Source organism: Coregonus lavaretus (assembly GCF_964263955.1).
Source record: "Coregonus lavaretus genome assembly, chromosome: 1".
NCBI classification, from domain to species: domain Eukaryota; kingdom Metazoa; phylum Chordata; class Actinopteri; order Salmoniformes; family Salmonidae; genus Coregonus; species Coregonus lavaretus.
In genome coordinates this window covers 85753209-85769375 of record NC_139988.1, presented here as the reverse complement: position 1 = coordinate 85769375, position 16167 = coordinate 85753209, and the positions used below count along the sequence as shown (strand labels likewise).

At 44.3% G+C, this 16167-nt stretch overlaps 1 protein-coding gene across 1 annotated transcript in view; it reads left to right on the top strand.

Moving 5' to 3' along the window:
- Positions 1–989: 989 nt before the first annotated feature.
- The window catches only part of LOC311132804 (glutamate dehydrogenase, mitochondrial), a 20721-nt gene continuing 5543 nt past the window's right edge, over positions 990–16167 (top strand). The window contains exons 1-6 of the mRNA XM_084166144.1: positions 990–1702; positions 7515–7595; positions 7780–7835; positions 9068–9131; positions 10588–10682; positions 11209–11388. Of these exons, the coding sequence (XP_084022270.1) occupies positions 1315–1702; positions 7515–7595; positions 7780–7835; positions 9068–9131; positions 10588–10682; positions 11209–11388 (864 nt within the window). The 5' untranslated portion in view covers positions 990–1314. The remainder of the gene's footprint in view (positions 1703–7514; positions 7596–7779; positions 7836–9067; positions 9132–10587; positions 10683–11208; positions 11389–16167) is intronic.

The following is a 16167-nucleotide window of genomic DNA, read 5'->3' as shown; positions in this document are numbered from 1 at the left end:
TACAGGATTTTCAATTCTGGTTTAATAGCCATATTATATAAAACAAATTCTATAGCTTTTATTATTGACAAATTAAATCAGTTGTGCTAGCTCTAGAACAGCTGGGTCCCTGAGGATAAACTTGAGAACTACTGACTTAGTCAACCATTCGCAATTGACACAAGGCCATGTGAGACTTTCACAAGACACCATTGCTGTCCATGGCATGACACAAGAGATTAGATAAACTGGAATTACACTCTCACTCACGGTTGCACAAAAAGAGCTTTGCACAAACCATGCCCCAAAATATTCAAATGAGCCACCACCCCTACATTTCAATTATCACTAAAAGAGGAAAGAACACTTTTTTGAACTGCAAAGAACCATTGAAGGGATCAAAGGGTTATTTGGGTCAGTCTGGTTCCACATAGAACCATAACCCTTACCAAAGAACCATTGAGGAACCCACATTATTTTGTGTGTAGGCCTACATTCTTTTGTCTTTCTTTCTCATTAAAATAACTGCCTCATAAAAAAACATTAAGAGATTTGATTTCCATTACTTTCAGTCAAACTATTATAGTACACAGCAAACTCTCCAGAGTGTTAAATCAACACTGAAAGTGTTGTCTGTCTGAACCCATATAGACACCGGAACAGTTTTAAATTAATGAGAAGCCTACACATTAAAAACGTAGGGTTCCTCAAGGGTTATTTTGTAATGGTAATGGTTCCACGTGGAACCATACTGACCCAAAGAATACTACTTTTAGGTCCTTGAATAGTTATTTGCAGTGTTTATTATTTATATTTTTTACACTGGATAATTTGCTGTGCAGGCATAGGGGCCTAGAATACCACAAAATGAAATGCTCAGGATCCCATCAGAATAACTCCACAATTGTCTCATTAGAAGATTCAGAAAATGGATCTATCTGTGAATATGTAGGCTATCTATCGTACTTGCGCAATAAACATTTGACATAGACCGCCTACTACTGTATTGAAATGGAGACACACACGGGATCGCGCTTTGTTTACTGGCTCTTTCGGACGCGCGCCCCGAAATGAACCTCCTTCATAGATCTGTGCCCTCCTTTTCCGCGTGCATCCCGGTCCAAGGGGAGTCCTAGCCTAGGTGGTCAGCGCAGCCTTAAAGCGAACGGGCGCGCCCTTCCAACTGTCATTCAGTCGGAAGACCGGACACAGTGAAGGAGTGCTGCTGTGCGGTTCATTCATCCCTCTCACGGGTTAATAGATAGATAGCTAGCTAGCTACCCCCCGTCGCTGTTGTTTCCCCCCCTGTTAAACAGTTAGTCAACTAGACCAATCATGTACCGGTACTTCGGGGAGCTGTTATCCCGCGGGGCGGGCAGTGCCCTGGCCTCGGGCTGCGTGGACTCTGCTCTCCCAGCATCGGCCGCTCTGATGCGGGTCCGACAGTATAGTGAACAGCCCGATGACCCCAACTTCTTTCGCATGGTGGAGGGGTTCTTCGACCGCGGAGCCGCCATCGTTCAGGACAAGCTTGTGGAGGACCTAAAGAGCAAGGAGACCCCCGAGCAGAAGATGAAACGAGTGAAGGGGATTCTCCGCATCATCAAGCCCTGCAACCACGTCCTCAGCGTCTCTTTCCCCATCAAGAGGGACAACGGAGAGTGGGAGGTAGTGGAGGGATACCGCGCCCAGCACAGCCAGCACAGGACGCCCTGCAAGGGGGGTAAGATTTCCTGCCAAGCGCCGCTTTCTGGTTATCAACTGTCCTTCGAGTGGTTGTGCGGTTGCTAAACTAACTAGCTAGCCTCCCGAGTGGCGCAGTGGTCGAAGGCACTGCATCGCAGTGCTAGCTGTGCCACTAGAGATCCTGGTTCGTATCCAGGCTCTGTTGTAGCCGGCCGCGACCGGGAGACCCATGGGGCGGCGCACAATTGGCCCAGCGTCGTCCAGGGTAGGGGAGGGAATGGCCGGCAGGGGATGTTGGTAGAGCATGGCGTAGTGCAACGCCAGGGTTGTGGGTTCGATTCCCACGGGGGGGGGGGGCCAGTATGAAAAAATAAAAAAATATAATGTATGCACTCACTAACTGTAAGTCGCTCTGGATAAGAGCGTCTGCTAAATGACTAAAATGTAAACGTATGTAATTTGGCAATCCCATTAATCATCTGTGATAGAACAGCTGCACTGACTCTGTTTAGCTAACGTTAGCTAGCAAGGTTGCATTATCTGCTCCACTCGCTAGCTAGTTACTATATAGATAGCTAGCTACGACTCCTAACTAAATACGTAGGGTGTTAGGGGACAAAATGAAACTGTGGTTCTCTGTTATACGTTGCATTCCAAATTATAGGGAGGCTTCTCAGGAACACAGAACACTTTATTTCATGAGGATAAGACATACCATTGCTGAGATATCTTATTTTCAAGTGATCGAAAAAGGTCGCAACATGTCAATGTACTGTAATCCGTTGTCAATAAGGCACCAAATCACCTGTCTGGATTCTTAAATTCGACACCTTTTGTCCAATAACTCAAGATATCTCAAGATAGGATGGTCATATTGTTATGACATTTTCACGGTTCACAGAGATGTATAATTATTCTATGCAAATGAGGCACTTCATATGCAGATTAGGCAGTATGGAATACATAATTTCAGTACTTTAAACCCAATAATATAAAGTAGGGTGGTCATATTATTAACAAATATTCATGCAGAACTGAGAGGTTGTAACAATTTTTGATATTAGAATACTGTTTTATGCAAATGTAATTGTTTTATGCAAATTCGATAATGTATATGCTAATTAGTCTGAACAGCAAGTTCATTTAAAATAAAGTGGTCATATGGTTTACACACACACACACACACACACACCCCAGGGGTGTTAACAGAGTACATATAATTGGGATTACATAATCATGAACAAAAAGATGGGTTACTATTTACCATTAGTAACTGTTACTGTATATATATATATCACAATTATGTAGGCCTAGAGTGACAAATAATACGCCCAACCCTGTGCCTGTGCCACCTGCATACACACCACACACACACACACACACCACATCACACATAGCCTAACACGGACAAACATTTCCCATTTAACCTTTTACTGCAGTGGGTTAAATCAGGGTCACACAGAGGGATTCTTGGTAGTCTTAAACAAAAGTATACACCTCACACACATGGTTATGGGCTTATAAAAAAGAAGACACCTGTACCATGTCAGATATAGAGTTGAAATGTATTCATTTTTGAGTTTGCGTCCCAATATTACACTTTATATACACCGCAGAAGACTGAAATATAAGAAAACTGTTTGACATAGAAACACCGGATTTTCGTCAGTTAAATTTTTTAAACATCTTTATTAATTATGAAATGATGAAAAATATTAATAACATTCCACCCATGAGGCCAAAGAGGGCACTTTTAGTTATTAACTGCAAGGAAGGGCTATATCTGGACTGTAACACAGAAGGCTACTAGTTTAATAACATGGCTTACCTCTAAGGTAGGCCTACATCTGAGTAGGGTTACATTGTAATATTCTTTTTGGTGTTGATGAGTTACTCTGGTATGGGAGGATAAACTGCACCATTTCCAGCAAATAATTAACCTAGGCTCAGAAGAACCTTATATTTCAGTCCAAGGACGTCTCATGACTGTAAAACACCCTCAGGATGACAGTAAAACACCGCTATGCTAATAGCATAGCCCCCGATCAGCTTTTTAAAATCCATCGGATATTGACTGAATTATAGCGCATAAAACATTTTAGTGGCATGAACAATAAATAAATGGAGTTCAGGGATTTTGTTGGGAATTCAGGTTTTACATTTATTGTAAAGTTTCAACAAAAGCAACAGGCACAAGCAAGAGTATGAAAGAGTCGCAGGACTAAAATGAAAGCAATCAAGCAAGCGAGATTTAAGTGACAGTGGATTTTGCACCCCTCAAACACAAGAAATAGATAGCTGAAAAAGACAGATCCTCAGGTGGGCGGGGCATGCACGTTGCTAAGGTACATTTTAAATGTTTACATTTTAGTGATTTAGTAGACGCTCTTATCCAGAGCGACTTACAGTTAGTGAGTGCATACATAACATATTTTTTTAAATGTCATACTGGCCCCCCATGGGAATCAAACCCACAACCCTGGCGTTGCAAACGCCATGCTCTACCAACTGAGCTACACGGGACTGCCAAAATCAAATAAACACTTAAATGAGGGATACAAAGTATATTGAAAGCAGGTGCTTCCACACAGGTGTGGTTTCTGAGTTATTTAAGCAATTAACATCCCATCATGCTTAGGGTCATGTATAAAAAAGCCCAGTTGCCCATTATTTTGGCTACCATGGCTGGCTACCATGGCTGGCTGGGATCTCAACCCAATTGAATACTTATGGGAGATTCTGAAGCGGCACCTGAGACAGTGTTTTCCACCTCCATCAACAAATGATACAATTACTCGTGGAAGAATGGTCTCGCATCCTTCCAATAGAGTTCCAGACACTTATAATCTATGCCATGGTGCATTGAAGCTGTTCTGGCGGCTTGTGGTGGCCCAATGCCCTATTAAGACACTTTATGTTGGTGGTAGCCTACCTGTAGCGCTGATCAATGCACACTCCCAGTAACTACAAGCTAGATACAAACATTGATACTGACTGTTGTTGGCTAGCCAGCTCTGTCATAGTCCATGTGTAGGTACTAGTAGACAGTTAGCTTTAACCAATGATTGGCTAATACATATCATTGGTTACTATACTGCAGGTGTTACACTGTATTGAGTGCGGTGTGTGTGTAATTAGTGGGATAATGTGCCATTTGTACGGACACCAGGTGCCATTTCACTGGGCAAGGGGTGGGGTAGGGTAGGGTATTTTACATTACATTTACATTTTAGTCATTTAGCAGACGCTCTTATCCAGAGCGACTTACAGTTAGTGAATACATTTTTTTTTTATACTGGCCCTCCGAGGGTAGGGTCGCAGGGTGTGGGGAGGAGGGGTTAGGGGGTGGGGCCGCAGGGTGTGAGGAGGAGGGGTTAGGGGGTGGGGTAGGGTTGCAGGGTGTGAGGAGGAGGGGTTAGGGGGTGGGGTAGGGTTGCAGGGTGTGAGGAGGAGGGGTTAGGGGGTGGGGTAGGGTTGCAGGGTGTGAGGATGAGGGGGTGGGGGGTGGGGCCGCAGGGTGTGAGGAGGAGGGGTTAGGGGGTGGGGTAGGGTTGCAGGGTGTGAGGATGAGGGGGTGGGGCCGCAGGGTGTGAGGAGGAGGGGGTGGGGCCGCAGGGTGTGTCTGTTTTAGGAGGGGGCTATGTGGTTCGAGGTTCATGTCAAGGTTCAAGGCTTGTGCAGCTCTGTATTGTGGGGGATTTGTTGGGTGAGGATCAGGATGTGACATATTTACAGTTAGGGGGGAGCGAGAGAGGGAGGATCAGTTGTTTGTGGAGGGGAAGGGGTGGTAATGTACCCAGGCGTTCCCATTCGTCAGCATTTTGACAGGAGGAGGGAGGAGTGTTCACTAAGCGTAGCTTACTTTATTCAGCTCATCCAGTGAGTTTTTTTCTTGTTGAACCAACTGGTCCTACAGTGCAAAGTCTTGCCAACTACCCATTGTGCCAGGCAAGCTGAATCAAGTGCACGTACTGACAGACCGACAGACCGACAGACTGACAGAGAGTAGATTTGGACATTGGTTGTGTGTTAATACTTTGTAGACTTTCTGATTGGTGGGGTGTATAGATGTATAATGATGGCAATCACTTTCACATGAGGAGGTCAGAGGCCGTCACACGCCACCAGAGCAGATGCTTCCCTCAAACCCATTTTAGAGAAGTGATCGAATCCCTCTTTTCACTTGCTGCAGCTTAGTCAGACTTTCCATCCCCCCCTTCTCTGACTTCAGCTACACTTCTCACGGTTTCCATCCCCCCCTTTCTGTGTGATCCAGCCGTATTGCCATCCTGTCAGCGTAGGCTATGTAACAGAGCTTGCCCGTGACCTGAAGACTTGCGTTATCTCCCTGTCTGTGTAGACAAAGCACAAAGGCTGTTGCTGCTACGACAGACAGACAGACAGACCCAGACTGGTCTATATAGAATACCTGGTTCTACTACAATACTGCAGAACCTCACGTTCTCTAGCTGGAACGCCGTAGAACTCGGTGTGTGCAGGCGTGACTCAGTGTTAGGGAGTGTCAGGAAGTGTCTCACTCTCAAAGAATGTTTAGTCTGCTAAATTTCCAACATGTCCTTCCCAAGCAGAAGAGGAAGCCTGTGGTGCAGTCTGAATTCAGTTAAAGTGGGGTTTTTTTTCCACTGTGTGACTAACAACCCGCTATGGGCTCCCTCGACATTAATGGAAGGCTCTGTGTGCTCTTGGGCAATTGGGTTTGCTTTTGTGAATGTTTGTTCATCCATTTTTTTGTGTGTATTCATAACTTACACTCCTGTTTGTTTCTTTTGTGTGTCTGCTAGCCAACCCAGAGACTAATTTCATTGGAATGTTTCTAAACATGTTTTTTTTCCTCTGCTGCGGTAGTAGGGGATGGAGGAGGAGGAGGAGGAGGAAGCAAAGAGGAAGAGAATCAAAGGGGGAGGGGTTAATGATAGAAAGGGGAGGGGTATAAGGAATCTATTTTTGTTCAGTGAATCGAATTAGCCTTCAGATGTAGGATCTTAATTTGATCACCCTGTTGCAGGATAACTTTCCTGCAATACAGGACATGTAAAACTTGTGGTGTATTTGAGGTTTAAAAAGGCTTCTGAAGTTTGTAATATCCACTTTGAAATGTCAGACTTGATTTTCCCTTAAGAAAAACCTGTCAACCCCTACAAAAATGTACATGAATTATAATCCACATACTAATTCACATTCCCTGTTGCTGCAGGATATTTGTCCTGCTGTAGCAAAGTAAACTGGCCTTAAATGAAGGTCCTACATCTGTAGCTCAGTCAGTCCTGTCTCTATAGTTCAAAGGAGGGTGTACATTGTCAAGGCCTTCGAGCAGCTTTAGCTTCTCACGGCTGTCTCTAAAGGTCATGTTTAGAAGGCGTGGAACAGGGAAATGTTTTTGCTCATGTGTGCCCTCCTCTCCTGAACACAATCCTGCTAACGCAGCAGGGGCTAGCGGCTAGCTAGGGGCTGTTTCTGGACTGGGCCTCAGTACACGCCGCGGCGCTTTGAGATGATGTCACACCCTCTCTCCCCGTCCTCTAAAATGCGCTAGGCTGGCTGCAGTCTCCTGTCAGTGCTCGGTGCCCTTGGCTCTCTGTAGGCGTCAGTCACAGCGACATGGCCCAATATAGCCCAAAGTTATTGCACACACTCTGTTTCCCTGCGCTGCTGGTGTAGAGGAGCCACCTGCTCCAGGGGAGCCTCAACCAACACAGTGGAACCCCAGATATTGGACCTGTGGTGGGCACAGAGTAGACTCAAAGCCTGTCTTCCTGTCAACTTTAGTGTGTGTGTGTGGTATTGTTGGGCTATGTGTGTTCACTCCCTTTGTGTCTGTCTGTGTGCAGGTATCCGTTACAGTGAAGAGGTGTCTGTTGATGAGGTGAAGGCTCTGGCCTCTCTGATGACGTACAAGTGTGCCGTGGTCGGTAAGTCCGTCTCCTCTCCTCTCCGCACACTTCTCATTCATTCAATGCTCCTGAAATCATGCAAACATACACACTGATCTGAGAGATTTTTATTAGCATTTTCAGAGAGCTGTTGTCAAATCAATGAAGTCTGTGTGTGTGTGTGTTTAAGCCCCAGTTTGTAAGCTGTTTTCTTTCTATCCAGATGTACCATTCGGGGGGGCTAAAGCTGGTGTCAAGATCAACGTCAAAAATTACTCTGTAAGTCCGTCACACACACACACAGACATGCACACAGACACGCACACAGACATGCACACAGACACGCACACACATACCCACACACCATGGTAGGTGTTTATTGTGGGAACGCTCTGATGCACAGGAAGTATATCTTACTCTCTGTCACATCAATGATCTATTCCAGTGACCCCCTTGCAGACCCACATGCAGACACACACTGGCTGATTTTTTTTTTTCTATGCTCGACGGAAAGGACAGAGGTTCAGTCTCATCCTTTCAGCTTTTCCTATTTTCTCCTGCTGTCAACACAGAAACTCACCACAGAACAACAGACAGACACTTTATTCCTATCCTGTAGCGTTAGGGCTGATTGCTACAGCCTTATCTGTTTATCTGTCACAACATTAATATTACATTATGTCATAGATAGAAAGTGTGTGTGTGTGGGTGTGTGTGTGTGTGTGTGTGTGTGTGTGTGTGTGGTGGGGACACTCGTATGAGTGGAGCTGAAATGCTTAGCTGTTAGCTGGCAGACACACAGGAAACCTTTCTCCCACCCCACCTCTCTCTCCTTAGCTGTTAGATGGCAGACACACAGGAAACCTTTCTCCTACCCCACCTCTCTCTCCTTAGCTGTTAGCTGGCAGACACACAGGAAACCTTTCTCCCACCCCACCTCTCTCTGCTTAGCTGTTAGCTGGCAGACACACAGGAAACCTTTCTCCCACCCCACCTCTCTCCCCTTAGCTGTTAGCTGGCAGACACACAGGAAACCTTTCTCCCACCCCACCTCTCTCTGCTTAGCTGTTAGCTGGCAGACACACAGGAAACCTTTCTCCCACCCCACCTCTCTCTCCTTAGCTGTTAGCTGGCAGACACACAGGAAACCTTTCTCCCACCTCACCTCTCTCTGCTTAGCTGTTAGCTGGCAGACACACAGGAAACCTTTCTCCCACCCCACCTCTCTCTGCTTAGCTGTTAGCTGGCAGACACACAGGAAACCTTTCTCCCACCTCACCTCTCTCTCCTTAGCTGTTAGCTGGCAGACACACAGGAAACCTTTCTCCCACCCCACCTCTCTCTCCTCATGCACATTGTGAACAATCATTTATCTTTATCTCTCTCTCTCTCTCTCTCTCTCTCTCTCTCTCTCTCTCTCTCTCTCTCTCTCTCTCTCTCTCTCTCTCTCTCTCTCTCTCTCTCTCTCTCTCTCTCTCTCTCTCTCTCTCTCTCTCTCTCTCTCTCTCCAGGACAATGAATTGGAGAAGATTACTAGGAGGTTCACCATTGAGCTGGCCAAGAAAGGCTTTATTGGTAAGTGTGTCCTTCATGTAGCCAGTTGTCCCCTATGATCCTGAATGCTAATGACGATGTGTTAACTCAAAACACATAGAAGACAGGATTTACCCCAGTGATTTACCGCAGTGTTTTACCCCAGTGATTTACTGCAGTGTTTTACCCCAGTGTTGTACCCAAAAGTCTCACACTTTTCTGAGCCTTTTGTCTCACTGGGCTGTGGCTCCGACGGTCCTGCTCTGAATCGGGGCCAAAGCCAGGCCACTGGTACTTTTCAGCTTTCGTTTACATAAGAATGGCCAACTGTGAACTTTAACACCTTCTCACAAAGCAACTGTTTTGATTCTGCAGAGGTTGTTGATTCTGCTCTTCACAAGTCCTCAGTGTCAGCCATCATAGTGTATGCACTATTATAAACTGGGTGGTTCGAGCCCTGAATGCTGATTGGCTGACAGCCCTGGTAAATCAGACCGTGTACCACGGGTATGACAAAATATTTATTTTTACTGCTCTAATTACGTTGGTAACCAGTTTATAATAGCAATAAGGCCCAAGGGTGTGGTATATGGCCAATATACCACGGCTAAGGACTGTATCCAGGCACTCCGCGTTGCGTCGTTCATAAGAACAGCCCTTAACCGTGGTATATTGGCCATATACCACACCCTTGGGCCTTATTGCTTAAGTGGAACACTGGTGTTGCAGTGGAAAAGCTTATGCGTAATAATGGTGACGTGGAAAGTAGACCCCTCTTTCAGTCAGTCAGGTCCTCCCCATTTCCTCACCCCTTCTCCTCCCTCCCTCTGTCCAGTTCTGTTTTTGGATGCGTCTTCTTGGTGTTGGGGCCCAGTTAACACATGAGAATGTCCCTCGCTACATACCACCCTGTTTATACCACAGAGAGGGAGAGAGTCTGGCATTTACACATGTCTCTCTATGCCATCAGGGTAGAGTGGGCATTCTGAGACCTCCAGTCAGCCACTGTCTATATTTAGAATGGGTAGAAGTATAGATATTTAATTGCTAATAACTTTATCTCAAACCTGTGTAGTGTGTGTTTGCGTGCGGGAAAGAGAGAGAAATAAGGATTTCTGAGCAAAATAATATATATATATATATATATATATATATATATATATAAAATAATATGTTGTTGGACATAAGACTGAAGTCACCAGGAAATCAGCTCAAAGTGATTTTAATTTAGGAAATCTGTTCCCAAGTATTCCCACGCATAAATCGAGATGCATATGTGATCGTATTCCAATGTAATCAAGGTTTGTAATGATTCTCTTTTTGTCAAACACTATCTGTTTGGGATTCTTGCAGTCAATTTGCAGTGTACAAAATGTGTTCTTTATAACTATGTTCCGGCCCCCAGACTATCCGCTCAAGGAAATATCGGCCCACGGCTGATCGTAATTGGGGACCCCTGATGTAGGGTGTGTGTAAATGCTTCCATTCCCCTCCTCAGGGCCAGGTATTGATGTTCCAGCTCCTGACATGAGCACCGGAGAGAGAGAGATGTCCTGGATCGCTGACACATACGCCAATACCATCGCACACACCGTGAGTTACCACACAAACGCACATACGCTGTAGTTCTGTATTCTGGCACCCAGGGCAGTATGGGTATTGTAGTTCTGTATTCTGGCACACAGGGCAGTATGGGTATTGTAGTTCTGTATTCTGGTACCCAGAGCAGTATGGGTATTGTAGTTCTGTATTCTGGCACCCAGAGCAGTATGGGTGCTGTAGTCTGGCCTCCAGGGTAGTATGGGTACTGCAGTTTTGTTGGCTGGCCCCCAGAGCAATATGGGTACTGTAGTTCAGTACTCTGGGCACCATGGCAGTATGGGTACTGTAGTTCTGTAGTCTGGCCCCAGAGCAGTATGTGTCCTCAACTGATCTCATAACTATGCTGAAGAGGCTCTATCTCACAGTCTGACAAACTGCCAAAAGATCTAATGCAATTAAACATACACTCTAACGTATCTGTGTGTCTGTGTGTGTGTGTGTGTGTGTGTGTGTGTGTGTGTGTGTGTGTGTGTGTGTGTGTGTGTCTCTCTGGGCATGTCTCTCTCTGTGTGTGCAGGACATCAACGCCCACGCATGTGTGACAGGCAAGCCCATCAGCCAGGGAGGTATCCATGGGCGTATCTCGGCCACTGGTCGCGGAGTGTTCCACGGCATTGAGAACTTCATCAACGAGGCGTCCTACATGAGCATGCTGGGCCTGACCCCCGGCTTCCAGGACAAGACCTTTATCATCCAGGTACACACACACACACGTAAACATACACACAGCCACGCATGCACACACACACTCTGACGTTTGCCAAAGATTGCGTAAAAGTTTTTTACGCTGATCTGGTCAACAGATTTTGATGTGAACTTAGTTAAATATCTGTGGGGCTGAGTTAGTATTCGTCTCTCTATGAATGTCAGTGACGTCAGAGAGACGGTGGCAGGGTTCAGCAGCAGTATCACACCACACAGATCTGGTTTACACTGGTTTGTAGGTCCCAGTTCCCACTCTGTGCCGCGGTGTGTGAGACAGACTAAAGGTCAAAGTGCCGCTTTCTGCAGGACTCTCAGTTCCCTCTGACACACGAGACTTCCTTTACACACACACACACACACACACACACACACACACACACACACACACACACACACACACACACACACACACACACACACACACACACACACACACACAAACCAACCAACAAACACAGAGATGCCCTCAGCCTCCTTCCTAGAAGCCTGTCTATAGTTATCACCCTTTCTCTATAGTGAGTAGTGTTGTCACGATACCAGAATTTTGACTTTGATACCGATACCAGGTTTAGTATCACGATACTCCAAACAATCACGAAACTTGATACCAAAACGATACCACAACAACAACAAAGAAGACTTATTAGCCAAAGTCACAGAATGGCACTTGATCCAGACAGATAAACTCAGCTACTGCTCTGTTCAGTTGTTGGGCATCTTTTGAGTTCAATATCATTACATTTGAACATTTCTGTCATTTCTTTAGAGACAGTAGGATGTATGCATTAATGAATCAATTATATAATCATACAATCAATTTGACTTAGTTTTTTACCAATCTTAACTACAAAACAACATAATGGCGAACATTTATTTTAATGGTAAATCTCTATTGATACACTGGGTAAATCAAGATGTAGGATAGGTTTATTCACAATACAGGTGAATGCATATTATTGAATAGGAGTGTGTGCATGCATTGAGTTATTGAGCTTGTTTTAGCTGACTTCATGGGGATACAGATGACAAACAATCCCTTCCATTTAGGACTTACTTTATTGGTAACTGCTAGGAGAACATATTATTTTATTCTACTGGTCAACAACATTTGCATAGAAGAAGCAATCTCTTCTTTTTTTTAAGTGTGCGCTGTCTCTTTAAGAAAGTAATGACATCAATTGCAAGGCAGAATGTGGCTATGGCATCTACAGGGAGGGGAAAAAAGTATTTGATCCCCTGCTGATTTTGTACGTTTGCCCACTGACAAAGAAATTATCAGTCTATAATTTTAATGGTAGGTTTATTTGAACAGTGAGAGACAGAATAACAACAACAAAAAACTCCAGAAAAACGCATGTCAAAAATGTTATGAATTGATTTTCATTTTAATGAGGGAAATAAGTATTTGACCCCCTCTCAATCAGAAAGATTTCTGGCTCCCAGGTGTCTTTTATACAGGTAACGAGCTGAGATTAGGAGCACACTCTTAAAGGGAGTGCTCCTAATCTCAGTTTGTTACCTGTATAAAACACACCTGTCCACAGAAGCAATCAATCAGATTCCAAACTCTCCACCATGGCCAATGGCCAAGAACAAAGAGCTCTCCAAGGATGTCAGGGACAAGATTGTAGACCTACACAAGGCTGGAATGGGCTACAAGACCATCGCCAAGCAGCTTGGTGAGAAGGTGACAACAGTTGGTGCGATTATTCGCAAATGGAAGAAACACAAAATAACTGTCAATCTCCCTCTGCCTGGGGCTCCATGCAAGATCTCACCTCGTGGAGTTGCAATGATCATGAGAACGGTGAGGAATCAGCCCAGAACTACACGGGAGGATCTTGTCAATGATCTTAAGGCAGCTGGGACCATAGTCACCAAGAAAACAATTGGTAACACACTACGCCGTGAAGAACTGAAATCCTGCAGCACCCGCAAGGTACCCCTGCTCAAGAAAGCACATATACATGCCCGTCTGAATTTTGCCAATGAACATCTGAATGATTCAGAGGAGAACTGGGTGAAAGTGTTGTGGTCAGATGAGACCAAAATTGAGCTCTTTGGCATCAACTAAACTCGCCGTGTTTGGAGGAGGAGGAATGCTGCCTATGACCCCAAGAACACCATCCCCACGTCAAACATGGAGGTGGAAACATTATGCTTTGGGGGTGTTTTTCTGCTAAGGGGACAGGACAACTTCACCGCATCAAAGGGTCAATGGATGGGGCCATGTACCGTCAAATCTTGGGTGAGAACCTCCTTCCCTCAGCCAGGGCATTGAAAATGGGTCGTGGATGGGTATTCCAGCATGACAATGACCCAAAACACACGGCCAAGGCAACAAAGGAGTGGCTCAAGAAGAAGCACATTAAGGTCCTGGAGTGGCCTAGCCAGTCTCCAGACCTTAATCCCATAGAAAATCTGTGGAGGGAGCTGAAGGTTCGAGTTGCCAAAAGTCAGCCTCGAAACCTTAATGACTTGGAGAAGATCTGCAAAGAGGAGTGGGACAAAATCCGCCTGAGATGTGTGCAAACCTGGTGGCCAACTACAAGAAACGTCTGACCTCTGTGATTGCCAACAAGGGTTTTGCCACCAAGTACTAAGTAATGTTTTGCAGAGGGGTCAAATACTTATTTCCCTCATTAAAATGCAAATCAATTTTTAACATTTTTGACATGCGTTTTTCTGGATTTTTTTGTTGTTATTCTGTCTCTCACTGTTCAAATAAACCTACCATTAAAATTATAGACTGATCATTTCTTTGTCAGTGGGCAAACGTACAAAATCAGCAGGGGATCAAATACTTTTTTTCCTCACTGTAGTGGAAACCAGATGCGACTCGGGAGGCGAAGAAGTGAATGAGTTTTTGGTGGTGAGGGAGACAAAGTGAATGAATAACGTTTTTAGACACAATCAGCTTAAAAAAAAAAGAAGTATCCAGGGATGGGCAAAAATGTCAAAATGCCATAAAGATCAATGTATCAAAATAAACTACTAAATACTTGTATTTTTTAAATGTATTTATTTAAAATACATGTATTTTAAAATACAGAAATACATTTGGCAAGTAGCTAGCACGAACCGCAACAACATTCTCAGTAACTGTTACAGAAATGTTTTACTTGCTAGGATTGTGTTATGTTGTTGTTTATCTACCTTAGCTGAATGCACTGACTGTCAGTCACTCTGGCTAAATGACCAAAATGTATATGTGAATATGAACATACCAAAATGAACTGCAATGCACACTGGGTATTATTATTATCGTCCTTGTTCCATGGTGGAGCTCATTAGAATACTACTCAGCATGCTTTGCAATTGTTCATTTTTACATATACATTTATATTTAGCAGACACTCTTATCACACCATGGTGCCATCAAACTTCTGATACCAATGCAGGGTGAAAGGGGGCCACAAAATTGTGAACCGCTATAAAAAATGGTATAGAAAAGTAGTTTGAAAATACAAATGACTGCTCTCGAAAGTATATTTTACAAAATACAGTGTAGTTCAGCCCAGTGTAATACAAATGACTAAATACTCAGAAGTAATTGAAATATACTGAACAAAAATATAAACGCAAGATGCAACAATTTCAAAGATTTTACTGAGTTACACTTGGTATAAGAAAATCAGTCCATTTAATTAAATTTAATTAGGGCCTAATCTATGGATTTCACATGACTGGGAATACAGATATGCTTCTGTTGGTCACAGATACCTTAAAAAAGAAAGGTAGGGGCGTGGATCAGAACCAGTCAGGATCTGGTGTGACCACCATTTGCCTCATGCAGCGCGACACATCTCCTTAGCATAGAGTTGATCAGGCTGTTGATTGTGGCCTGTGGAATGTTGTCCCACTCCTCTTCAATCACGTAAGACACATTTGACAGAAGTACCGAACCAATTAGATTTTTTTTTGCGAAAAAGTACTGAAGTTTGGGTATACCTTGCAGTACTAGCAGTGAGTTGGGATGGGCACCAATGTTCCCCCTAAGCCGCGCCTGTGTGCCGGTGTGCAGCTCCCTCCCCAGGACTGCCTCGCAGAAGAAATATCAGCCTGCGCAGAGAAGCACGAGATTGAACTTCACTCAACTTTCTAGAGTTTTCCCTGTTAGTTAACACTATCAGCGTTTCCCTTTACTGTGGGTATTGTGATAGAATCAACGCAATATTATCCACTTTCAGTGCAACATACCGAAACAAAACAAATTATGCAAGACTTAGTATGCAAAACGAACTATGCAAGATATTTTGTTGTAGGCAGAACGCATCGGAGTAGGATGCTATTGCATTGATGCTCACAACTCTACACAGACCGGTGGGGCATAACCAATCAGAGCTGCAGTAGGCCTATATGCAAATAGACCATTGCCATATATGGATCTGTGCCATTCACTTTGAACTGGACTGTGTTTACAGCATGAGGGTCGTGAGTAGACAAGCTTGTTTTGAGATCAAAGGGAGAGCTGCATGTAGCCACGTGTGCACATTTTGTTCATATCCTTTGCTAGTTAGTGAATTATTAGCCCAGTTATAGATCATTTGTAGTCAGCAAAGGGGGAGTGATTGCTTCCTACAAGAGCACAAAACGTGTACATTTCTAGACATCTTTCAAAAGGGAGTCGGGTAAAGAGCTTTTTTTTGTCTTAAAGGGGTGGTGTTATATTTTGGGACAGTCTTGAATAAGCTAAGTAGCCAATAGGCAGAGGGTGTCATAATTTGTCTGATTCTCTGTAATAGTGGTATGGGAATAATAATACATTTTA